Source organism: Carassius auratus, chromosome 3, assembly GCF_003368295.1.
Source record: "Carassius auratus strain Wakin chromosome 3, ASM336829v1, whole genome shotgun sequence".
In the NCBI taxonomy this organism is placed as follows: domain Eukaryota; kingdom Metazoa; phylum Chordata; class Actinopteri; order Cypriniformes; family Cyprinidae; genus Carassius; species Carassius auratus.
In genome coordinates, this window is record NC_039245.1 from 22854074 (window position 1) to 22870044 (window position 15971).

At 40.6% G+C, this 15971-nt stretch overlaps 1 protein-coding gene across 6 annotated transcripts in view; it reads left to right on the forward strand.

The window, feature by feature from the left end:
- Positions 1-15971, forward strand: part of sdk2a (sidekick cell adhesion molecule 2a) — a 115577-nt gene that overhangs the window by 92095 nt on the left and 7511 nt on the right. For 2 of the 6 annotated variants that reach the window (XM_026214973.1, XM_026214982.1), the window contains exons 20-43: positions 37-135; positions 213-404; positions 1610-1731; positions 1822-1931; positions 2011-2161; positions 3304-3541; positions 4093-4208; positions 4306-4495; positions 4592-4690; positions 4988-5182; positions 5267-5468; positions 5574-5677; positions 5936-6006; positions 6090-6225; positions 7229-7285; positions 7727-7828; positions 7991-8106; positions 9692-9878; positions 11585-11722; positions 12669-12851; positions 12950-13075; positions 13166-13330; positions 13419-13559; positions 15503-15647. In XM_026214973.1, the coding sequence (XP_026070758.1) occupies positions 37-135; positions 213-404; positions 1610-1731; positions 1822-1931; positions 2011-2161; positions 3304-3541; positions 4093-4208; positions 4306-4495; positions 4592-4690; positions 4988-5182; positions 5267-5468; positions 5574-5677; positions 5936-6006; positions 6090-6225; positions 7229-7285; positions 7727-7828; positions 7991-8106; positions 9692-9878; positions 11585-11722; positions 12669-12851; positions 12950-13075; positions 13166-13330; positions 13419-13559; positions 15503-15647 (3385 nt within the window). The remainder of the gene's footprint in view (positions 1-36; positions 136-212; positions 405-1609; positions 1732-1821; positions 1932-2010; positions 2162-3303; positions 3542-4092; positions 4209-4305; positions 4496-4591; positions 4691-4987; positions 5183-5266; positions 5469-5573; positions 5678-5935; positions 6007-6089; positions 6226-7228; positions 7286-7726; positions 7829-7990; positions 8107-9691; positions 9879-11584; positions 11723-12668; positions 12852-12949; positions 13076-13165; positions 13331-13418; positions 13560-15502; positions 15648-15971) is intronic. The other 4 variants (XM_026214991.1, XM_026215000.1, XM_026215006.1 and 1 more) reach the window with 3 other exon arrangements.

Genomic DNA, 15971 nt, shown 5'->3' on the forward strand with positions numbered 1-15971 from the left:
TTTGAAAATACTTGATGTGGGTGTCTGTATGCTCAGCTCCTGGACCTGTAGGTCACCTGAGCTTCACAGAAATCCTGGACACGTCTCTCAAAGTCAGCTGGAAAGACCCGCCGGAGAAGAACGGCCTCCTCACAGGTACCTGAACCACTGGCTTTGACGATTTATTCTATCTCTGACTGTCTGCTGAACCGCCTCCTGTCTTGTGCTCGCAGGGTATCGCATTTCCTGGGAGGAATTCAACAGAACGAACACTCGCGTCACGCATTACCTGCCCAACATCACACAGGAGTACAGGGTCACCGGTCTGACCGCGCTCACTACCTACACCATTCAGGTGGCCGGAATGACCTCCAAAGGTCAAGGTCAGCTGTCGTCCTCCACCATTTCCTCTGGTGTGCCGCCAGGTGAGTTTCTTCTCATGATTTCTCTTACTCCAGGATTGCAGTGATGCCATCACGTGTGTCATCATTTTCAAGCATCATGTCTTGAGGTTTACTGTTTATTGCAATATAAATAATGCCAATGCATTAATATAATGACTACAATAATATGAAAATATTAAAAATAAAAAAATATAATATAATGACTGTATTATAATAATAATCAAAAATAATTGTAATGCTTTAAGAATAAATGGAAAAGATTAAGGATTTCACAAATATACCTTCAAATGTTAAATAAATGATAAACTGTTCAAAAGTTTAGGATTAGTGAGATTTTTATTTATTATTTTTTTCTGAAGGATCATGTGACAGAACTGAAGTAATGGCTGCTGAAAATTCAGCTTTGCATCACGGGAATAAATTCTTTTTTAAAAATATATGAAAATATAAAGCAGCTTTTTAAAAACTGTAGTAATATTTCATAATATTACAGTTTTTACTGTCTTTTTTCATCAAATAAAATGAAGCCTAGCTGAGCGTAAGAGACTTATTTTTAAAACATTTAAAAAATCTTACATTTGGACAGGAAGGAAAAATAATTACGTTTAGCCCTGATGTCAATGAAAAGACAACTGTGTTGTACATCCCTTAGTATGTTAACTTTCTACTGTGTGGCCTTATTAAACTTACTCTTGATACTGAAGTTAATGAAGGCACGCTGAACATGACGGCTTTGAGCATTAATATTCATAATCCTCAGCCATCTCTTAGACAGAAGCAGACACTCAAACACAGTGAGACGAGACACCGTGGAAAGATGCTTCGGCGTTGTGCTCTGTAGATGCTTGTAAGGAACCATCGGTATCCTGGATGGATCACACTGTTTTTAAATCAAACCTATCTTGTCTCACTTTCTGTTCCCTGTGATGCTAATTTGCAAGCTTCTGCTTCTGCATGCAAAAATGAACTGAACGGAAACGTGTGTCATGCAAATAACGTGCATCTCTCTTTGATTCCGAATGCTTTTTTTCACAGAACATGATGTAGATAATCGTGAGGGGGAAAGTAAAAGTCTTTTGTATATTGTTCAATATAGTGTGACTTACTGCATTTTTTTTTTTTTTTAATTCAGCAGGAGGTATTGTGAGTGAATGGCAATAATATAGTATTTTATTTTTTCATTTCTACAATTCATCTTGCATGTTTCACCTCTCCTGTTCCTACAGAGATGCCTGGACCTCCTACCAACATTGCCATCTCCAACATCAGCCCACGTTCAGTAACCCTGCAGTTCAAACCAGGCTATGACGGCAAAACATCCATCTCACGCTGGCTGGTAGAGGCTCAGGTAGTACAGAATTCATGCTGAGCATTCATCTCAAGCTGTCACCTTTTTTATTAGCCATCATTGATTTCTCTCTCTTTGTTGCATGTTCAGATCGGTGTTATAGGAGAAAACGAGGAGTGGGTCGTGGTCCATCAGTTGGCCAGTGAGCCTGATGCACGATCCCTTGAGGTCCAAGGCCTGAACCCCTACACGTACTACAGGTCCAATCACTGAACTGTTGAATTCTGTGATATACTACACTGTCCGCAGGCTGCATCCTAATTTACCATCCGATTATAGATTTCGAATGAGGCAGGTGAATATAGTAGGCACAAGCCCACCCAGCCAGCCATCTAGGAAGATCCAGACCCTACAGGCTCCTCCTGACATCGCCCCCGCAAACATCACTCTCCGCACAGCCAGCGAGACCAGCCTGTGGCTCAGATGGGTGGTACGTATGTGTCCCGGAATGTGATCGATATGCTTAAGGAATTGATTGGGTGTTCGTTTTATTTTGTTAAGTAGTCCTGAGATTGCATTTCCACCCAGAGGAAAATTGTATTGCTCTGGTTTTCTTAGATCATAGCCCAGGAGACTTATTGGATGTATTAGTCTCATGTTTTATTTAAGTAGAAACTTATATTGATGTTTCAGATGTTTCTTATTCCTTGTTATTCCTGAGGTGGAATTAGTGAGCACAAGTGATACTGTTTTATTCATAGTTCCTTTGGTATGTTATCAAATCTGTTTGATAACGTTTTGAGACGTTTGGTCTCTGATTCACCATGCATGTGCTCAAATTTGTGAACACATCATGACTAATCAATAACTATCATACTAAAATGTATTCTAAATTTGCACTTGAAACCACACATATGCAAAAAAAATGCATATGTACAGCTTGCTACATTCTGAAAGGGTGTTTATTGTGTTTGAACTGGTTTTGAGGATGGTACACTTAGCATCACTTGAGGATCCTGCTGCGCACGCTCATGGACAGGATTGTATGATTGATGATAATCAAGAAAAGCTGTAAAGTTGTGCAGGAACGAGATGGTTTGGCCATGTTTTATGCAAATGATTAACCTCGGGTACATGATCATTTACATGATCATTGTATTATACTCATTTAGAATACTAAATTAACATTCGAACAAGGTAAAAACTAATTCTTGTGGGTACGCACGCAGAAATGTTTAAAGAAAAGATCACCTGTATGTGGACTCATGGGATTTGTAGTCCAACACATTTGTAGTACTAAACAAGCCTAGTATAGAGCCACTACCAATACTACCTCCACCCCATTACATAATACAAATAATCTACACAGTTAGTGAATGAGACCAATTATCTCTCCTGAAACTATTAGAGATGTGCGTGAAATTCCTGACACTTTTTCTCTGGAGAGAAATAAAAAAAGAATTGGAGATTTAAACAAAACTTTGAATTTGCATCTCTTTGTTTTGGGAGAAACTGTTGGGCTATTGGAAAGGTTTCTTTTGTGATTTTATATTCCTAATAGGAAAGTACTGTTCGTGTGGTGATAAATATTCTACATTTTCTAATCTAAATTGAAGTGTGTCTGTATTCTAGCCGCTGCCAGAGTGGGAATACAATGGCAATCCCGAGCTGGTGGGCTACAGGGTGCAGTACTCTCGTCTAGGCTCCAAGGCTGGGGTCCTGTCCCACATCATTCCTGACCGGCAGGAGAGGGAGTTTACCATTGAGGACCTGGAAGAGTGGACAGAGTATGAGGTCAAAGTGCAGGCGTTCAATGGCATCGGACCAGGACCGTGGAGCCAACCAGTTCACGGGAGAACCAGAGAGTCAGGTGAGAAATCTACTGAGCTTTCTTTCCACCCTCTCTTTTACTTTGTAAAAAAAAAAAACTTCTGGAATGCTTTCACGACACTGCTGACCTTTGAATTAATTATGATGGCTGCCCACAGGAACACTTTATTGCTCAAAGGCTGATTTTAGACTTGAGTATCTTAGCAAATCTAAGTTTGTGAGATTGTTGAGATCTCATTTGAAACTTTAGAGAAGATGTGAAATTCCCTGGGGTCTTTTTCTCCATTTGCTCTCCATTGCTTAGTCCATTAAAAAGTTATTTGTTTCATGCAAGTTTTTTTTTAAAGATAAGTTATTTTCTCATCAGTCAAACAGTCTGTCATTCACAGTTTGATTAACAGCTGGCAGCGCAGTCGGCAACACGTTTTACCATCATGTACTGAATTGTAACCAGACTGCATTGGCATATGCTTTATCTTGTAAACATATGACAGGTACAATGAATGACAAAATGCACGATGTTCCTGTTTGAATCTCTGGTCGCTCATACGGTTGTTAATTGCATGTTTACTTGTTTTCTCCAAACATCAGTCCCCTCGAGTGGCCCTGCAAATGTTTCAGCTTTTGCTACCACCTCCAGCAGTGTCCTGGTTCGCTGGGGCGATGTGCCGGAGACCGATCGCAATGGACTAATTCTGGGCTATAAGGTACATTGACAACAGGCTTCCTTCTGGATTTACTGTTCTTTAGTCTATTGTTGTAGTAGTGAAGAGAAGCATCTGTTTTTCCTCTGATGACTTTCAGGTGGTATACAAAGAGAAGGATGCAGAGTCAGCCCTGCGTTTCTGGACGGTAGAGGGAAATACCACTTACAGTGTCCAGCTCACTGGTCTTGGGAAGTATGTGCTCTATGAGATCCAGGTTGTAGCCTTCACCCGTATAGGAGATGGCATGCCTAGTTCTCCTCCCATCTTTGAGCGCACACTTGATGATGGTGAGAGTCTAACCCACAATGAACCATAAGTTATTAATCTTCCTTACAGCGTGCGCTAGTTACATTTACATATACTTTGCTTTTTTTTTAAAACAGTACCTGGGCCTCCGGTTGGAATCCTTTTCCCTGAAGTCAGGACTTCCTCAGTGAGACTGATCTGGCAACCACCTGCCCAGCCAAATGGCATTATCCTTGGTAGGTTGAGTGCACACTAAACTATTTTTATAGTTCTTTACTATTATTACTTGTCACATGAACATAATGGGACAGTTAATCAGCCTTGAATTAAATAGTTACACCTCAAGAAACACACTAGCAACTATGGCTATGAAATAAAGCTGGAGTCTTTAGGTACTAGAGGTTGCAGTCTGCAGTTAATGTGTTTGCCTTATATGCCGATTTGACGGTAGTAAGAATCCCACTCAGAATGGTGCATGTATGATACAATTCAGAATCCTCTGATTGTAACGTTTTTGTGTGTATCTTATCTAGCATATCAGATTGCTTACCGGAAAAACTCTTCCAGTATTACCTCTGCCACCGTTGATGTGCTCATCCCAAGTGCGCGACAGTATACAGCGACTGGACTGAAACCAGAAAGTGTCTATGTGTTCCGCCTCACGGCCCAGACTCGAAAGGGATGGGGAGAAGCAGCCGAGGCACTGGTGGTCACTACAGAGAAGAGAGGTACTGCTTCATCTCTCTTTACAAGGTTGGTTGCTTTTTACTACATGTCTTTGATTACAGCTGCTTGTCTGATCTCCCTCTCAGCGCGCCCTCAGCCCACAAGTCGTCCCGTTGTGCCTCAGGAAGAGGTCCAGGCCCGTAGTGTGCTTTTGTCATGGGAACCAGGCAGCGATGGTCTATCGCCCATCCGATATTACACCGTCCAGTACAGAGAGCTGCCCAACAGCAACTGGACCGTCCACTCTGCTTCAGTCAACCATGAGGCAACTTCATACATCATAGACAAGTAAGCCTGAATTGAGCCTTTGCCAAACTTTCTAAACTTTCAGGGTCGTAGAGGACAAAACTGGTGGGGCAACAGTATCCTACCAAACTTGTTTCCTATTCGCAGGCTAAAGCCTTTCACTTCCTACCAGTTCAGAGTGAAAGCCACTAATGATATTGGGGACAGCGAGTACAGCGAGGAGAGCGAGGCAATCACCACTCTACAGGACGGTACGGGCAACTGTGAAACGCTTAAATGCTCTCGGGGAACAAGCTCCTGAGGCCTGAGATGAATCATGATGTGGCCAAAATAGGACACAGTCAGTGAAGGGGAAAAACTGCAGGGTTACCTCATGCTTGACCTTTGGCGTGTAACCAGAACGCTGCTAACTATTAACTTGTTTCAATTCTTGGTTATTCCACTCTTATCGGGGTCTTTGCAGCTCCACTGTCATTAAAGGAACAAACTGTCTGTTTGTTTTCCATTAGCACCCGACAAAGCTCCCACAATCCTCTCTGTGACACCGCACACCACCACATCTGTGCTGGTCCGCTGGAAGGTGAGGTCCGATTCATCACGCTGCTGTTTATCTGTTGTTGGGCGTTGTGTTTATAGTGACATAATCTGTTCAAACCCATCCAGCCGCCCCCCGAAGAGGAGATCAATGGTATTTTGCTTGGCTTTCGAGTACGCTACAGAGAACTGCGTTACGACCGCTTACGCAGCTTCACAGTGCGTACAGTTAATAGCCCGTCAGCCAACTGGGCCGAGCTCACAGGTGAGTCTTTTTTTCAGCTTACACAAAAAAAAAGAACATACGCTTGTCTTTCAAGTCCCTTACCAAATTTACACTGGCAACTATAGCCAACATTTTTTCTCGTGGTACAGTCATGACGTGACATACAGCCAAGTATGGTGACCCATACTCAGAATTCGTGCTCTGCATTTACCCCAAAGTGCACACACAGAGATCAGTGAACACACACACCCAGAGCAGTGGGAAGCCATTTATGCTGCAGCGCCCGGGGAGCAGTTGGGGGTTCGATGCATTTGAGGGTGGAGAGAGCCCTGTACATGCATTCCCCCCACCCACCCACAATTCCTGCCAGCCCGGGACTCGAACTCACAACCCTTCGATTGCGAGTCCAACTCTCTAACCATTAGGCCACAACTTCCCATATACGTGTCATGGGTATGATATGATATGATGGCTTAACTATTATATTAATGTACTGTTGTATTACTACCATGTACTAAAAAGAATAAAACATATGTACAGTAGCAGTACCATGAAACCTTGTGAAAAAAAGAAAAGAAAAACATTATACTACTATGGTACGTTTTGTTAATGTCTGTTAAATAAATTAATCTTTGCTAATGCCAATAACCCTTAACCCTGAAAAACAAGTTACTACTGGACTACATGTTATAAGAACATGAAGAGATAAGCTAATCCAGCAAAAAAATGCTAACTCATCTGTTTTGTGTTTCTCTGTAATGAGAGATTCTATAGTGGCTTATCTCATTAACATGCATGTAATGAGAGCTTTAGAGTGTATGAGGGCTGTGTTAATTGTCTCCTCATCAGTTAGTCTCTCTCTCTCTCAAAGTCTGTAAAGCTGCCAGCCTTTCTGCTAGCATGAGCTAAAGCGCTAATCCAGCTTTTGTTTCTCTTTCTCTCTCTCTCTCTGTCTTACCTTCTCTTTATATTTCTCTCTCTTTGGTCTACCTTGCTGCCATCCTCTGCCTCGATCCTCTCCCCTCCACCCTCCCTTCTTCAGCCCCCTACAGTGTGAGGAACCTGACCGAATCCTCACTTACCCAGTACGAGCTGGACAGTAAGTTATTGTACTATTCTGCATATTAATTCATACTGGTTCTTAAAAAAAAAAAAAAAAAAAAAAAACTGTTTAAATACAAAAAATCTTCTACTGAAGAATTTCTAAATTAGTAGCTATTTTTTTTTTTTTTTTTTGTAAGTTACTCCCCAACACTGCTTTCCACTCATCCATTCCCTCATCCTGCAAAAATCAGTCTCTGAACTAATGTCTCTTTCTCACATATCGTTATCTGCTTACACGAGAGCCCAATCTCATTTGTTTCACTTCTCACGTCTGGTCTTGTCTGACTGTGTCCATTTCTCTCCACACTGTCATTGACTTTTCCTCTCAACATCTCACTTCATTGGAACGGGATCATTATGATTTAGCACCACTTAAGGTTTTCTCATGCTATATTGAATAGAGTGTGTATGTGTGCACATGTTCTCCATTATTTAGATCTGAATAAGCACAAGCGCTATGAGATCCGACTGAGTGTGTATAACGCAGTAGGGGAGGGGCCCACCAGCTCGCCACAGGAAGTGTTCGTGGGAGAGGCGGGTAAGGGTACAAATATTACTCCTTGATGCTCTGAGTCAATATAGTTGATTTCACGGTCTAATAAAAATGTGCAGTAGTGCTGTAAGTCAATATAAAGTCTAATAAATCAGTTCAAATTGTCTAGGTGTTTCATAGTCTCTCTCTTTCTCTCTGTCTCATCAGTGCCCACCGCTGCGCCTCAGAGTGTCGCTATCCAGTCCTCAACAGCTACTCAGCTTGATGTCACATGGGACCCACCTCCAGTAGAAGCCCAGAATGGAGATATTCAAGGGTATAAGGTACAACATTTCAGCAATTCAAAGACTATAATATAAAACAATGGTTCTTTGAACCAGGGACTTCGCTGACCTTAAATTATTGCTGTGCCCCAGTGAAACATTATAAATCCTTGTCTGCCATTGCAAAATAACATATGACATCCTGAGAATGATATATATATATTTTTTATAAAAAATATTTAAATGATCAAGTCATGTTTTTTTTGTTTTGTTTTTTAGAATCAGAACTAGAAATGTCAGATTCACAAATTAATCAGGTTATTATTTTTTTTATCTAATTGCTCACATGGGTTTTCAAAAATGTTTGAAATTGTTCATGATTAAAGGTACAGTGTGTTTACACAACAATGATGTACTAAAAACAAAAAAGTCTTTCCTTTTTGCGTACAGATGACAACATTGTCGAAATGATCCCCATTCAAACAGCTCTGTTATGCATGCCAGGCCAGTAGTTGGCAATGTCACTTTGTTAAAAAAAAAAAAAACCTACATGTCTGCGCATATGCCTTTAGACTGAACATGTAATACGCATGCACATTGAGTCAGTGTTTTCACAAATCCACGTTTTTGTAGTTTACACAGAGGATAACTGTAGTTTTCAAAAACTTGCACTTTGAAACACGTTTTCAAAAGTGTGCATTTTCAGGCCCCTCAAAATGCAGTTGTAGTCTAAATTAATGGCAAAAAATATTTTTCATTTTTTGCTAAAAACTATGTTCTGCAAGCGATCCCTCAGTGTGATTTATTAGAGCAGTTTACTCGCTCATTGAATCGTTTTCGGCGGTCTTGACATCCGAAATAGTAGTAGTGGGAAATTGTATAAAATAGGTAAAGTGGATATTTACTTATAATCCATTGTACGAATTAATCTGTTCAGCAGGCAAAGATGAAAAAAAGTAAAAAATTCAGGCACACGTTTTTGAACCAGCATTTGCTTGTTTTTTCAACAGTATGCATGTTAAGTGGAAGGGCTGTTTACGTAATCCACAGGAATTAGGCCTTAAACAAACAACTTCAGAAACAGAAGAATAAGTTAATAAATAGATATAGGCAACTTAACAGCTCAAATAACACATATTTTGGTACAGAAAAATAGTATATGCGTTTTAAATGTGCATTGAGTTGTTCTAGCTAGCATTAGCATCGCTGGAGTTACCGTAAACGTTGCACTGCCATCTATGGACGTGGATCAGTATCATAGTGTATTTAAATTAGCATTTTATGTAAATGAGCATTTTATGTAAATTTCACTGATACTAATATTATTTTTTATTAGTCTTTGTGTATTCTGAATTCAGAACTTTTCTACTTCTTCGGCCATACAGGTACTGATTATATGATTTAAAGCGACGGGCATCATAAAGTTATCGTTCTTGGCCTCATTCTTCTGTTCTATTCTGTTGGAACAGAATAATGACTAGGTGACTAAGTGGTACGTAGTCTGATAGACTGATGTAATCAGACATGCTAAGACTTAGTCTGAAAAGTTTGAGGACCGCTGCTCTAAAATATTAAGCTTGATAGCCCATCAGATTTACATCTTCTGAAATGATAAATTTGTGTGATTTGTGATCTGTCTTTCTAGATTTATTATTGGGAGTTTCAGCTGCAGAATGAGACTGAGCGACTCCGCACTCTCTTTCTGCCGGAGCTGAGCGTGAAGCTGAAGAACCTGACTGGCTACACCACCTACATGATCAGCGTGGCTGCTTTCAACGCGGCGGGGGACGGTCCACGCTCGCTGCCCACCAGAGGGCGCACTCAGCAAGCAGGTGAGCCGCTGGACACAACTCCATGCAAAATACATCAATCAATAACCAGTGACCTTCATACTAATCCCGTTTAGCCTGAAACGTTTTGGGAAAATATTCTAGGTCTTTGAATTTACCGTTTTCCCAAAGCTCCCTGCTAAAAAGGTTATTAATTTTCAATTGGACGGATCACATCATACTGATTGCATCAGGGCTGTGACATTAGGGGGTGGAGGAGATGGGTTTTCTCTGATTATTGGGGGTTAGTGTGCAGGATTGGTATGTTTAGGATGGGGAGCTGGGAACTGTGTTAGAGAAAATGGTCCACATATTGAGGAAGTGCTTTTTGGCAGGTCAGCATAGGGAGAACTGCGTTCCAAGCGATTGAGAAAAGTTAATTCAGCCTTTTCCGCTCCCTTAAAGACTGTGACAGTATAGTGAGGAAGAAACAATGAGAACAGTACAAGCGAGACTGCGTCTTGGCTCAGCTTACACTAAGACACTGGGAGATGAGCCAACACAAGCCCCCGTGCCAGTCTTCCGGAAGGCAAACAAACTCCCCTACAGTATACAGTGTATACAGTCAAACCAAAATTTATTCAGACACCTTCAGCATTTCAAACATTATCACAGTTTATTCACTATAGTTTTAAAAATTGTGATAATATATGACAAGCTCTCAGTTACTCAGAGTTAAACAGTGTCAGAACAAATTCATCTTGATACTGTCAGATAACGCTTAAAAAAAATATGGCCAGGTGAAAGTTTCTGAATAATTTTTGGTCCCAATTTTTTTTTAATCAGTTTTACTGGTAGTCCACTGTATGTAGAATTTTTGGGTGTAGTATGTCAAACTTTACTTTATTTTGCTATCCTTACTTACATATATGAACTATAGTGCCCTGCACCCAATAGTAAAAATGTAAAAAAATATATCTGTTGTTTGAATAATTTTTGGTTTGAATGTATATATAAAAACACTGTTTATCAGTTATATTCACAACGGATGCATTAAATTGATCAATAATGGCTGTAAAGATGAAAAAATGTACCACTGTTTTCAAGCAAGTTTCAATGGTTTTAAACACTAATAATAAGAAGAAAAGTTTCTTGAGCAGGAAATCGGCATATTAGAATTATTTCTGAAGGATCATGTGACACTGAAGTAAAACGTTTTTAAATTGCAATACTATTTCACAATATTTCAGTTTTTACTATATTTTGATCAAATGAATACAGCCTTGGTGAGCATGAGAGACTTCTTCAAGATATTGAAAAATCTTGGTGATGTGGCTGGCAAGAGAATTCCACAAATGTGTTTTTGAGGGGGGTGGGGGGAATCCTGAGACACTCATGGTGAAATCCTGATACCTTTATTGCCTGAGGTAAAAGCTATTGTGAGTTTTTTTTTGTCTGTAGTAAACCTGTCAAAAGGCACAGAACAGATTTTTACTTTAGTAGACTCACATCACTTACTTCAGCAAGATTCATATTATTGACTTTAAAAATGGATTTATACCATGCATTATGTTACAGTTCCTAATAAAGTTTCCCGCCAACTGTGAGTCACTGTTTTATTTACTCACCAAGGTCAATTTTTTACTTGCGTTTGGCACTTGGAAACTGTTCATTTTGAGCCCTGACTAGATCTGTTGAAATCACTCAATCAAAATGCACTTTAATGAAATCGTGTTCAGGGTTTAATGAGATCTTCTTTTACTCCTCAGCTCCAAGCGCTCCCAGTTTTATCCACTTTAGTGAACTCACCACCACCTCGGTCAACATGTCCTGGGGTGAGCCCAAGCAGCCCAACGGCATCGTGGAAGGATACCGTGTGGTCTATGAGCCCTGCACGTCTGTGGATGGTGAGAAACTACACAACACTAAAAGCTTTAGCTGAGCAAATGATAACTTACAGTGAGCAGCTGGTTTACATCCTTTTAGGCCCGTCATGTTTTTTTAAGGCTTATGAAAATCTAAAATTTGCTTTTACAAATGTGTTCAAGATGAGGCTTCTTTTGGGGTTTAATGAATGCCATTCCTCTGTTACGTTCTCTCCCTTTACCCTGTTATTGAGCAAGGCATGGTTAAAAATTGCCAAGTGTGGTGCATTGGCCTCATTCCACTGCAACTGTGATCAGAGGAAGAATTGCTGTGGTTCCATAATAGTTCCAGAGTGGTCAAGCCTTTTGGGGAAAACAGATGTGATGGGCTGCTGTTTACCAATGGCAGTATCTCAGAATTTAAAGGATTAGCCTCAAAGGCAAAGGCCCAACTATGGTTTCAAACCATAGTTTGAAAATGTAATGTCAGCTCAGGTTTTAGTGTTTGCCTTTGATTCCGCATAAATTAAAGGATAGAATTAAGTGCATCGTTATAGGCATTTGTCAGAAGTATATGCTAAATGATAGAAAACATGTGAACTTTTCACATTTACAGTTTATTTGAATGTTTTTTTTTACCTGGAAACACTAATGGTTGTGATTTGAAATATTATTACAATTTGAAATAATTTCTATTGATTTAATTTAAAATAGACACTTTTTCCTTTGTTGACACATTTGATCAATTTAATGCATCCTTGATTCAATAAAAGTATTGGTTGCTTTAAAAAAAATAATTATAATAATCTTACTGACCTCAAACCTTTGCACAGTAGTGTATGTCATTATGACTGGTCTTATTATATTATATATTATATTATAAAATCAGTGCAGTGCTACAGTGCAGTGTAATGATGGGTGTTTGTATATGTCACTGCTAGTGTTTCACTCTAGCATGGTATCTAGAGTTTGAGTGTTTCCTCTACAGACTCCTCTCCTCACAATTCAGGTGTCAGTAAGGTTGTCACTGCGGATGTGAAGGGCAGCGCCCCCTTGTGGATGAAAATCAAGGATCTGGCAGATGGAGTGACCTACAACTTCCGCATCCGTGCTAAAACCCTTACCTATGGACCGGAGATCGAGGCCAACATCACCACGGGCCCTGGAGAAGGTCTTATTGCCTCACCATATTGTAATATCTTCAAATCCAAAGCGGAAGTATGTAATTTCTGCCCCACTAGCATCTTATTGCCATATTCTGTGACACAGGTGCTCCAGGGCCCCCTGGTGAGCCGTTTATCTCTCGTTACGGCTCAGCCCTCACTCTCCACTGGTCCAGCGGTGACCCAGGACGGGCTCCCATCACACGCTATGTTATAGAAGCAAGGCCATCTGGTAAGTTAAAAGGAAAACAGCAGAAATTGTTCAGAAACGCAGCTTTAAAGGTTGTTACAGAAGGGATAATGGCACTCTTGCCATCAACAGATGAAGGACTGTGGGATATTCTAATCAAAGACATCCCTAAAGAGGTGTCATCATACACTCTTAACCTGGATACCCTCAGAGAAGGGGTCACCTATGACTTCCGTGTCATTGCGGTGAATGACTATGGCTATGGTTCTCCAAGTGCTCCTTCTCCTTCAATATCAGGTCGGTAAACTAGCACACCAGAAAGTCTAAATGGTTTTTGTGTTACGTTGTGCAAACCCACTTTTCTGCTTCTTTTCTCTTTTACCAGCCCAAAAGGTCTCCCCCTTTTATGAGGAATGGTGGTTTCTGGTGGTTATTGCTCTCGTGGGCCTCATTTTCATCCTTCTGATCATCTTCATCCTCATCATACGAGGGCAGAGCAAAAAATACACCAAGAAAACAGACTCAGGTGGGTTGATAAGCCAAAAACACTTTAAATAGATCCAAAATATCTTTCAATTACTCTGATTGCCCTGTCCTTCTCTGCTAACTGACGCAACTAAATAGAAATGGACTCAAATTTAGCTCCATTTCCCCATCACTAGTGATCATTGCTATGGTGCTCTGGAAAAAAAAAAGAAAAAGTGATTTTCCACTTGAGAGAGGCTCAAAGGATCAATAGCAGCATCTGTTTGCTTCAGTTGGTTGTAGTCTTTACTATCAACCTGATTGCTGACTCATTTTGCTGTCTCAGCGGGAGGCATTCTGCAGCTTCACGTAAAATTACATCACTTATCATTTCATGTCTTGTCTCAGCTTAGGAAAGAAGTTGACAATCAAGTCGTTTCTCACTATTCTTGAGTAGTTTCACACAAAACTCTGTGGGTTTTGCCACTTATGAAATGGACCACAAACCCTTAAGGCCACAACACACCAAACCAACATAAAAGAATGAGGGGCGACAAAAGTCGACTGTGTTGTAAGCTCATATTGTGTGCATCTGGGCCAGAAAGTTGAGCTTGATCACAGGAAAAAGACTGCAAGCATGTACATTCAATAACCTCCATACCAGCAGGTGGCAGTAGTCTGTATTAGTGAATCAGAAAGAGAAACCAAAACTAGGATTTCACTTTCTACATGGCCAAACATTTCTGAAAAGTAACGTGAAGATCTAAAATTAAAGAGCCTTCTGTGTGTGTCCTTTTGATGTCATCCTTTGCTTGCTTTCCTCACTTCTGCTTTCATCACATCACTTTTCTTGTGCACTAGTTTGAAGTTGAACAGCCAATCAGATTGATCTTACTCACTGATGCCTATTTAACTTTAAAAATCCACCAACGGGGTACCACTAGGGCCAACAATGTGGAACACACTGCAAAAACTTGCATTGACAGGCGCTAAACGATGGACCAACATTGGCTAACGACCGACCATCAGCTTGGTGTGTCACAGCCTTTTTAAAAAAAGAGCAAATTTCACATTTTGACAGACTGTTGTTTCCAGTTGGATTGATTTAAAATACATTTATTCCAAAATGCTGCGTAAAGACAACCAGTTACATTAGCGCTTGCCAGATCAAGAAAGTGCTTTCTAGTTCCATGCATGATGCAACTTTCTGCTTGGAGGTCTGGGGAGGTTAGGTTGCAGGCTGATCTCGGTGTGTGGGAGGGATTCTCACATGGCTGCTTCTGAGCTTGGTCAGCGTTTAGTGCTGTGCCAGGGTCAGTAAACAGGGCTGTGGATGTGCGAGTAGCACAAAGGAAGTGTTTGTGTTGGACACAAAAGGCTTCTCTCAAGATACGCCCCACACGCCAGACCCTGTTCGGTCCTGATCTATTGGTGCCGGTTTGTTTTTACTGAAGTCTAGTGAGGCCAGAAGTTCTGCAAGGTGGGAGATCACACTGTCCGTTTAGGCGAAGAGGTCACTGAACTCTTCACCTCCTTGGAATCACACTTCAGTTCGACTCTTTGAGATAAGAGGTCTTTTGACTTAAGAAGATGCATGTTGCATGACCTAGTGAGATTTGACTTGCTTCGCTGCCATGGTCATGTACACAACGAGGGCAAACCCATAGCCACACAACTAGAGGTTAGTGGTTCAAGTTCTGGACTGGCAGGCCTAGTGAGAGATGAATTTGCGTGAAAATACCACAGAGTTAGATTAGATGCACAACATTTTTTTATGTCAACAGCGAAGTGAAGTAAAATTTCATTTAATTTCATTTCATTTAGATAAGCATCTATTTATTTGGATGAATATATGATTGGTTTGATGGCTGGATGATGTAAAGCCCCATTTTACAGTGTAATTTTATGTATTCATGAATGAAACTGGATATTTGGATGGATGGAAGGATAGACAGATATGGATAGGTTTATAATCATAAGTCGTCCTCTTTTCTTTGTCTATAGGTGCCCATTCGAATTGCACATCTCTGCCCCTCTCCCATGGAGAGATGGTACGCCTGGATGAAGGACGCTTCCCTGCCCTGGAGCTCAACAACCGTCGACTTTCGGTCAAAAATTCCTTCTGTCGTAAGAACGGAATCTATACCCGGTTAGTATGTGTGCATGAATCACAATTTCCATTTATAAGAAACATACAGTGATATCACTTCACAAACAGTGTACAACAGTCTTGAACAGTATCTAGTGGAATAGTTTGCTCTGCTAATGTTTTTTCTTTTCTGGAATTTTCTTTGAGGTAAACTCTGTCAGTATGCTGTTCAGGCCGTTGTTTGCACAATGGGTTTAATTCCCAAATGGGTGCAAACAAAAGAGCTAGAGAGGAATGTATTCTGTCCACACATAGAGCTTAGGCCCGGCTGTTGATTTAAAATTCTACTTCAGGCATCCTTTAAATGGATCGAGTTGGCATGGA